At 37.2% G+C, this 10,130-nt stretch overlaps 1 protein-coding gene across 1 annotated transcript in view; it reads right to left on the bottom strand.

Annotated features, from left to right (window-relative positions):
- The window catches only part of LOC107690188 (WASH complex subunit FAM21-like), a 20,313-nt gene that overhangs the window by 6,245 nt on the left and 3,938 nt on the right, over window positions 1-10,130 (bottom strand). Inside the window, exons 9-27 of the mRNA XM_016488440.1 lie at window positions 8,937-9,038; window positions 8,723-8,807; window positions 8,545-8,610; window positions 7,912-8,033; window positions 7,739-7,808; window positions 6,975-7,025; window positions 6,696-6,878; window positions 6,469-6,614; window positions 6,296-6,403; window positions 6,117-6,215; window positions 5,202-5,297; window positions 5,006-5,107; window positions 3,389-3,558; window positions 2,727-2,958; window positions 2,385-2,594; window positions 2,164-2,286; window positions 1,936-2,034; window positions 1,773-1,841; window positions 1,477-1,533 (exon numbers count right to left, since the gene is read on the bottom strand). Coding sequence (XP_016343926.1) covers window positions 1,477-1,533; window positions 1,773-1,841; window positions 1,936-2,034; window positions 2,164-2,286; window positions 2,385-2,594; window positions 2,727-2,958; window positions 3,389-3,558; window positions 5,006-5,107; window positions 5,202-5,297; window positions 6,117-6,215; window positions 6,296-6,403; window positions 6,469-6,614; window positions 6,696-6,878; window positions 6,975-7,025; window positions 7,739-7,808; window positions 7,912-8,033; window positions 8,545-8,610; window positions 8,723-8,807; window positions 8,937-9,038 — 2,190 coding nt within the window. The remainder of the gene's footprint in view (window positions 1-1,476; window positions 1,534-1,772; window positions 1,842-1,935; window positions 2,035-2,163; window positions 2,287-2,384; window positions 2,595-2,726; window positions 2,959-3,388; window positions 3,559-5,005; window positions 5,108-5,201; window positions 5,298-6,116; window positions 6,216-6,295; window positions 6,404-6,468; window positions 6,615-6,695; window positions 6,879-6,974; window positions 7,026-7,738; window positions 7,809-7,911; window positions 8,034-8,544; window positions 8,611-8,722; window positions 8,808-8,936; window positions 9,039-10,130) is intronic.

Raw genomic sequence — 10,130 nt, 5'->3', positions numbered from 1 at the left:
TATATATATATATTCAATTGTAATAATATTTCACAATTTTACTGTGAAATGCAGCCTTTGGTGAGCATATAAGACTTCTTTCAAAAGCATTAAAAATCTCAAAGATCAAAATTCTGTAAAGTAGCCCAAAAAGTATATGGACACTCAAGCCACACTTACCTTCGCTTCAGAAGGAGCTTTATTTGCAGGTGTTTTACAGCCAAAAAGAGGTTCTTTGTCCTCATCATCTTCATTCTCAAACAGGAGAGATACTCTCTGAGATGACTTCTTACTGCGAGGACAGACAACAAAATTTTACAGCATAATGATTTATTGTTTCTCTCACTACTTAAGTACATTAACTGATCACCGATCCACAAACCTTGACTCATTTGTGGCTGCAAACAAATCATCATCATCATCATCAAACAGGCCGTCTTTTTGTGGTGTTTTGACACTGGGTAGCCTAGAGGGGGCGCTAACACTCGACTTCATCCCGCTGGACTTCACTTCCAGGCTCTCTCTGCTGAGCTTGGAGCTCATCCACTGATCCTGATATACAGACAAGCAAATGTTGTGCCATGTCATGTGATATCAGCATGCATCAACGATTGAACAAATAAAAATGCTATCAAAATAAAATGACAATTTTTGGCAGCTGCAGGGAGGGAAGCGGGTGCCAGGCCAGGGATTACGCTGACAGCTCCTGGAATCCGTGGCACTGCGCCTGGCAGAAGGCTGGCAGGGTTGACAACTAAGCTAGCCTGAAAGAAACAGATAGGTCTTTAAATCTGTGACAAAACTTAAAATCAATACACCCAGTGCCTATTGATCACATGCCAAGATCAGAGAGAGACTGGTTTGTACTATTTTAAAAGTACACTAGATTTGCATTTCTTGCAGGACATGGTCATGTATGCAAGGCAGCAACAGAATAGGGTAAAATCTAGGTTTTAGGTCTGTGTCAATAAGTCAAGATGCCTGTTTAAATTAATGCAAGAAAGAAATCACAATTCAGTATGCAGATTTTAGGTCAATGTCATAATTGTTGGTTATGTGGTAAATATAAATACACGGCTGCCTTGCAAACACTGTAAACAGCACATTGCTAGCTCAGAGCGCTGCATCAAGTGGTTTCCTGTTGGTGCAGTAATGGTTTACACTTACAGCATTGGCATAGAGAGAAACAATGTTATGGCAAAGCTACAGATGTTCTGGTATACCAGAAACAGTGAAAACGTTAACAGACAAGAATATATATATATATATATATATATATATATATGGTTTGCAGACATATAGATTTTTAACAGATTGTTGACAGGCATTGTGGAGTCATAAAACAGCTCAATGAAACGCAAGACTGTAGCTTTTGTTTGACTTCTGAGAAAGATCATGCCAAGAGGGCCAAGTCAAAAACAGAGAGAAATATAGAAAACACTGTTTTCACAATGAAAGAAATGGAAGTATAGAGATTTTATTTTTTTAAAACGTTACTTGAAGTTCTCCAATCCTTGAGGAGGTTTTTTTAGATTTTAGAGGGCTTGTAGGCTCCTGTGCGATTAAATAATATGAATTATATACAAGTCAAACAATAAAAACCAATAACCATTTTAACAGGTTCTGGAAATGTCACAAATAATATTTTATATGTGGTAAATAAAATAAAATAAAATGTTTAATTTAAAATATTTTAATCTCTATTTTCTACATGTAAACAATGGTTTTTGGAAAAATATTCTGTTGTATAAAGATGAATTAAAGCAACAAAGCAGATTTATTTCTGAGTATACCTTGCTTGAGGTCAGTGTTGATTTGTCCATTTCATTTGTTTTAGGCTTGCTGGACTTCTCAGGTACTTTCTGTATGTGGATAATATAGTACAAGTATTTAGCTTTTATGAAGTATAAAAAAAAAAAACCACAAAACTTGTACAAGTTGGGAAACAAACGGTACCGGAGGAGCTTTAGGCTTTGCTGAACTGAAGAGGTCATTGTCTTCATCATCCCCGAACAGTGTGGGGACAACTGGTTTTACAGAGCTCGGAGACGGCACCTGTAAAATGAAAATACCTCCACCAGTAAGTAGCCTCTGTGTCACCATGAAGAGGAAAAGTCTAAGGAGGCAAAGTCTAAAAGCTGTGTAGATAGAATTACTAAATAGTTCATCATAGCATAGACTTACAGATGGTTTAGGAGAAGTGGCAAAAAGGTCTACATCAGGATCGTTGTCCCTCTGTTGCATGTGACTGAAAAGTAGTTCCTCATCTTGGAACACACCAGTGCTCTTCATTTGGGGCCCATGATCCTGAGATCACAATCAAAATCAATAAATAACATTAAATAACCTACTTAAAGTCATACAAATTCATACCTCGCAGCACTGAAAATCTAAAAACAACTAACCTTTAGTGCATTCTTTTCTGTGGATTTGGATGTTTTAGGGGCAGGAATTATTTCATCAGTGTTCATATCTTCATCATCATCGTCATCATCATCATCAAAAAGACTCAGTGCTGTTTTCTTGGCCTTGGTCCCCTTACTCTCCATGGGTGGAGGACCCTCCTTTTGCAGCTTGTCACCATCAGTAATCTCCTCTTGATTCTTAGTATGTTTCTGTGGAATAGACAATCCCCATTTCTCTAACCCTTTTTTATTTAGGTGTAAACCATAATTGTCTTGTCAATGTTTATTGCCCATTTTATGCTATATGTAAATAGCATAATTTTTTTTTTACATTTTACTCACTTTACTTGTGTCTTGCTTGTCTGCTAATACATCAATCCCACCAAAAAGGCTTACTGCTCCTACTGGCTTCTTCTTACTGTCAGTGCTGTCTTCAGAGGGCTTCTTCTCCTCTGCTATCTTGTCTTTTGCTACATTAGGTGCATTCTCCTCCTCCGTAGATTCAAACAGAGAGGGAGCACCAGAAACCTGAAACACAATGCTATTTTTAGCTACTATTAAAAACACAGTAAATAAAAATTAACCTGCATTAATGTAGATGCTATGCAAAAAAGTATATATCAAATAATTTATAATGAATGATTGGAAACATACACTAACACTACCACTCAAAAGTTTTGGGCCTGTAAGATTTTTTTTTTAAAGAAATTAATACTTTATTTAGCAAGAACACATTCAAATTGATCAAAAGTGTCAGTAAAAACATGTTTAATGATATAAGATTTCAAATAAATGCTGTTCTTTTGAACTTTTTATTTCCATCAAAGAATCAAAGGGGTGGAGGAAATCACAATTTCCACCAAAATAATAAGAAGAACAACTGATAATAATCAGAAATGTTTCTAGCAAATCATCATATTAGAATGATTTCTGAAGGATCATGTGAGACTAATTATTGTTTCTCTCACTACTTAAGTACATTAACTGATCACCGATCCACAAACCTTGACTCATTTGTGGCTGCAAACAAATCATCATCATCATCATCAAACAGGCCGTCTTTTTGTGGTGTTTTGACACTGGGTAGCCTAGAGGGGGCGCTAACACTCGACTTCATCCCGCTGGACTTCACTTCCAGGCTCTCTCTGCTGAGCTTGGAGCTCATCCACTGATCCTGATATACAGACAAGCAAATGTTGTGCCATGTCATGTGATATCAGCATGCATCAACGATTGAACAAATAAAAATGCTATCAAAATAAAATGACAATTTTGTCACACTTTATTTTAAGGTCCAATTCTGGCTATTAACAAACCATTAACTATGACTTTTGCCTCAATAAACTCCTAATTTGCTGGTTACTAATAGTTAGTAAGGAAGTTAAGTTAAGTTTAGGTATTGGGTGGGATTAGGGATGTAGAATATGATCATACAGAATATGTGCTTTATAAGTACTAATAAACGTTAGGTTACTTGCGTAACCCCGGTTCTCTGAGAACAGAGCGAGGTATCTCACTATGGGAAACGCCCCAGGCGTGATAGACTATGGAAGCACCAATTACACCAGAATTTTTTATTTGCTGTAAACCCAGAGGCTGAAGTGCTTTGTGACAATACACTTGAGAACTTGTGCTTGCCCGCTTCTTCGCGGGTGGGGGAACAGATATGGGGGGCTCGGGAGAGGCCATCACAGAGAACCCTAGGTGCTGCCCGTCCCTCCCATGCAGAGATTGCGTCCTAGGTATCCCTCCTCTTTTTGAAGCACCTGATCCCCAGGAGTTACGGGCCAAGCGATGCCAAGCTTAGCTGCCGCACGCTTACAAACTTCCCCTAGGTCACAATCCACCACCGTCGACGCCACGTCGCCGCTTTGCGCGCTCACGGGCCTGGACGCTTGTGCTGCAGACAGGATAGCGTCATCCTTCTCATCATCCGGCCTGAGCGTGTTTAACACCCATGCACGCAATACACATCGGATGCGAATCCCTGCCCGAGATCATAAATCCACAAGCCGCTGGACACGAGCGCGAAGGGACATCCTTCCCTTTCTCCGCTGCGACCTTGGACCCCGACATGGTGAGTAGAATAATCTTAGCTCGCCTTAACGCATTAGCTAGAAAAAACTCAGTAACGAGTAGAGAAATCCACAACAGATTTTAACTGCACTGCGTTTGGCAACGTCTACCTTGACGGTACGTTTGTGAACTGAAGCAGCGCAGAACAGGTGCTAAAGGAAAATCTTCACGGGGAAGAGAACAAGAATGCCGTTTTCGGGGATCACAGCCATATATATATGGAGGGGGTGGGCTCCTTGTCATGAGCTGTGATTGGTCCGTCCTTCGGACAGACGTGGTGTAATTGGTGCTTCCATAGTCTATCACGCCTGGGGCGTTTCCCATAGTGAGATACCGAGCGATTGTTTGAAAGAGAACTGCCAATATGTTAATGATAGGGATGCTAACAAGGAACTAGGTAATAGTGAGAATTGGTCCCTATACTAAAGTGTTACAGACAATTTCATATAACCGTTTTGTATTGCAACATATTACTCTGTACTGTATTTTTTACAATTGTATTGACTGTAATTGGTTTACTCTGCATTACACACACACACAAATACCTCATCATCGCTGAAGAGTAAACTGGATACAGGTTTCTTGGGTTGTAGAGATGTCTTTTTGACCTGATCTGACTTGGACTTTGGTGTTGATGAAAAAAGGTCCTAAAAAAGTCAAAACAGACTTGTTGAAAACCACTGAATAGAATAAAGTATATCTAGATTACTATCTCTTTAAATTAAGCTTGCTTAACATCACCTCTTCTTCTTCATCATCAAATATTGAGAGCGGAGCTTTACTGGGTTTGTTCTGAGTTGTCGGCTTTGATTTACTTGCAGTCTCACTTGCGAATAGCTTTAAAACAAGCGAGAACCAGAACAGCAAATACATCAAGGACAAGTATCAGGAGTCAGTTTGTAATTGAGGTTGAGTGATGTAACTAAAACAAATATTTAGAATATTGTCAAGATATATATTTTAAAGGAATGAATAGTTCACCCAAAAATCAAAAATTGTGTCATCATTTACTCACCCTCATGTCGTTCCACAACTGTTTTTGAATTTTGACGAATTTTGAAGAACCAAACAGTTGTTGGTCCCCACTGACTTCAATAGTAGGGAAAGAAATACTATGGAAGTCAATGGGGACCATCAGCGGTTTGATTACCAGCATTCTTCAAAACATCTTCTTTTATGTTCAACATAAGAAAGAAACTCATACAGGTTTGAAACAACATGAAGGTGAGTAAGTGATGGCAAAATTTTCATTTTTGGGTGAACTATCCCTATAATATTTATCTCACATTAACACCCTAAAACGTCTTATCAATTTGAATAATAATTTTCATAAACAGAAACGAATCAAACCTTTTTTTGCCTGCAAAATGTCTTCATACTAAACATTAATCATTTTAATTCATGAGACAAGAAGTGGCTACAAAACTAGTCTACTAAATCTTTAGGATATTTACTAATATACTATACGAAGTTAAAATTATTAATATATAATACTATGTAATCACTGTAATATTCAGAGTGTTGCTTAATTTTGTATTGCCAAAGAAATCATTGCAAAAATACTTGAATATTAAATATATGGCCTGGCACTAATTTAAATACACTGGAAAACTGAGAATAGGCTCTCTGTATCATGACTTTAGAAAAGTTGCGTACTTGTGAGTCTTCATCGTCTGAGAACAGACTCTTGCTATGTGTTTTCTCAGATGCTCCCAGTGCAGGTGAAGATTTGACTGCTTCAGGTGGAGGTCCACTCTGCAGAAACAATGCAAAAACAATAAATAACAATGAACACAGCAGGTATTAATACAACAGAGAGACTGAAAGTTTTTTACCTCTTCAGACTTGGCAGACTCTTCACTGGTGGAAGGCCGGCGTTTCTTCAGACCCTCCAGTATATTTTTAGTGCCGGGCCCAAACATTGAAATGGCACCAACAGGAGGCTGCAAGCAAGCTCAATCAGTATATAACCAACAACAACAATCATAATGATGATTAAAAAGCAGACCTTTTTCTCTGGAGGACGTGTCTCCTCCTCCCCCTCGGCTCTTTTGTCCTGTTGGGGAAGAGCTGCACTGGCTTCAACATCATCCTCATCCTCATCAGCTTCTCCAAACAGGTCTACAGTCTTCTTTGGCATTTGCTTCTCTTGTCCTGATCACAAAGATACACATTTACGCTTTCCCAAAAAGACAGTCAAGTTGTCATACTTCAGGGCAAATGTTAGATATGTACCAGGGGTGGATTTGTTAGGCGTATTCCCACTGAAGAAGTCATCATCATCGTCATCCTCATCAAACAGCCCACCTCCCACCGAGGCACGCTTTGGAGCTGCCTGCACTTTGGGCTTCGATGGACTCTTACTGCCTTTGCTCTCTAGTGAGTCTGAATCATTTGGTGAGCCAAAAAGTTTGTTTTCTGTGGGCATGAAGAAATCTTACTCATTAGTTACTACAGAAAACTTTTATGTCAAACAGTGTGCGGGTATGCAAATTGAATGCAGTTAATGCTTACCAGGAAAGATGGAGACAGCGCCAGTGGGTATTTTCTTAGTTTTAGGGGGCTCTACAAAAGCAAATGAAAAAGATAAGATGACAAGTATGTAAAGGAGTTTTATGTGTCAACACATGGTGGGTTTCAGAATGTACAAAGAGAAAACTGAGTAAGAAAATGATACTGTACAGCCATTGAGTCATTATAGTTAAAAAAAAAAAAAAAATCCTGACACAACGCTTGTTAAATGACTATTTATAAAACACATATATACACAAATTTTTTTTTTTAGTATGAGTTTTTTTTCTGTCAGACAGTTATTTTAAATGGCTATTTACAAAATACATAAATAGAAATTAAATAATTATTACATTTTTCCCAGTCACCCCGGTATTATTTACAAACTACATAAATAAATAGAAATAAATCTAAATTCATTTTCTTTTTTTTTTTTGTGAGAAGAAAGAGATTGCATAATGAAAGCAGGAAATCGGTTGGTTGGAACAATGGATCCTATTTGACTACAGTATTGCGCAAATAACCAATCAGTATAAAAATTGTGATGTAACGGAAGTAGTGACAGATCTTTTCTTCTATACTGTGATGTACAACTAAGTGAAATCACTTTGTGAAATCACAAAATAAAATTAGTGCAGGACTTGTTTCTATGCATCTGAATGTGAGCTTGCATCACTGAATTATCTAGTAGGACTGGCCTACATCTGACTTTAAATGGGCAACAGAATTAGATCTGAGAAGAGTGAGTGACAATTACTAAGTCTTACCTGTTGCCTGGACTACAGTCTTTTCCTTTTCTATCGGCTCGGTTTTGGGTGCATCAGAAAACAGATCTCCCTAAAGAACAAATATTATGAACTGACTTTCACAGATTACTACCATGTCTTTTTCTAGATGTACTTGTATGCATTTGTATGATACTATATTATTATTTACCAACCTCATCGTCATCATCAAACAGGCCTTTGCCTCCACTAAAAAGTCCACCCTTTCCACCGAATGGAGAATATTCCTCATCTTCCATTTTTGGTGGTTTGAACATCTCATCCTGATCATCCTCCACTGTAATTACATATACATAAAATACATGACAATTATTTTACTAGCTACAGTATACTGAAAAGAGATACTGTATATCCACTTCTGAAAAGAAATTATGATACAACTATACCAGAAGTTTCAAAAATGCTAGATAACAGTGTAGTTGTTTTCAATAAAACAATGCAGCTACAGTCATCTGCTGATTTTTATATGTACATACACTACCATACAAAAGTATGGAGTCAGTATTATTATTTATTTTTGAATGTAATATTTTAATAAGAAAGAATACATTCAATTTGTGCATTAAAGCTTTGCTATGACAAGAAAAAAATATAAATATATTAAAATAGTAAAATGTTTTCACTATATTTTTGATCAAATAAATGAAGCTCTGGTGATCATAAGAGACTTCTTTCAAGAATCCTGGGGGAAAAAAATACCGACCCCAAGCTCTCGAACGGTAGTGTGCATTTGGCAGCATGATCTGATAAGCACATGCTATATGAAGTGAATACACAGTCGCTCATACCCTGAGGTTTTGACTCTTTCTTTGTTTTACTCTTCTTCTGGGTGATGGATGGGCCTGATGACAATGCTTGAGAACAAACAAGTGCATGCACACAGATAAACTTGAGAAAGAAATCTAACTGAATTGAAAGATGAAAAGGTGTTAAACAATAAAATTCATATGTTGTTCATGACCATACATGTGCGATCTGCTTCTGGCTTATTTGGAGTCCCTCCCTTGATTCTGGCTGCTAGTTCATCAGCAAAGGATGGCAGACCAGTGTCCTCCTGAAAGACATGAGATGCAAGAAACCTAATGTTAAGTTTTAGTTTGCACAATTTTGTAAGATAACGTCTCATAATACTAATTTGCTAAGTATGTCAGAGGTGCTAAGAAAATACAAAGCTATTAACCTTTTTGAGCTCATCTTCATCCTTATCAGAGCCTCCAAATATGTCAGAATCTTCATCTTCATTCTCTTCATCAGTATCATCATAACTAGCAACAGATGGCTTCTATGGGATGAACAAAAGAATGTTTGACCAGAATTACAGTAATCTATATGTGGTGCACTCAATGTAAAACACTTTTTTTTTTTTATTGATTTACCTAAATAAGGCTTTATCAAATGTATAATTCACTAGATTACTAATTACATTTCTAAAAGAAATTGACCTATTTAAAGAAATAAGTATCAAAAATAACACTTTGAATAAAATATATATATGAAGAGTTCCGATAACTCCATTTTTATTGTTTTTCAGAAATCACGTTTTTTTTATTGTGCATTCCATTAAGGGGTCTAAACATCGAAATCGCTTATTGATAAAATGATAAAAACGCATTTTCGCTATAAAATGGGTATATTTAGGTTTGGGGGTAGGTTAAGGGGTCTAAAAATCTAAATAGCTTATTGATAAAATGATAACAAAAAATGCATTGATACGAATATCTTAATGATATAAAAGATACGTAAATATTTTTACGTTTTTTAGCTAAAAATAAGTAGCGATTTGTTCGTTTTAAACGTTGAAATACGTCTAAATTGTACGTTTTGGCATTAATAAAAACGTACAAAAGTGTACGTTTTGTGCTTGTAAATGTTACGTATTAATACCTACGTATAAACATGAGACCTGGCTGGATGTGATTACACGCAATACACAGTTTTTCCCTCACCATTGTAATGCGCTGCTTTTGCAAGGTTCCGTGAAAACGTTTCAGCTTTTATTTTCCTTTTTCTCCCTGAAGATGATATCACTGGTTCATTAAGTTCATCGAAATTATCCATCCTCGATCACTTTTAGTCAGCTTTGACGAAACTCCTCTGAGCTAGCACGTCTTTTCAAAGTGAAAGTAGTTTTGTCACCTGACCTGAATACAGCGTGCTGATTCGCTAAAATTTACTTATTATGGCGTTATTTTAATGACAAATGTCGAGAGCGCATTATTGTAGCGCGAAAGCACATTAATATTATGCGCGAGCGCGAATCTCTCCGCTCGCGTGCGGATTTCTTTTGCTCTCGCACAAAACCGGACTTAAAACGTGTCTCTCCTCTCACTCAAACTGTGTCCTGTGCACTCTCAAATCTCTGTGCTCATGCACT

The sequence above is a fragment of the Sinocyclocheilus anshuiensis genome, unplaced genomic scaffold (genome assembly GCF_001515605.1).
Source record: "Sinocyclocheilus anshuiensis isolate Anshui unplaced genomic scaffold, SAMN03320099.WGS_v1.1 scaffold1581, whole genome shotgun sequence".
Classification (NCBI taxonomy): domain Eukaryota; kingdom Metazoa; phylum Chordata; class Actinopteri; order Cypriniformes; family Cyprinidae; genus Sinocyclocheilus; species Sinocyclocheilus anshuiensis.
Note: the sequence above shows the minus strand (reverse complement) of the source record. Positions and strands in the feature narration are given on the sequence as shown.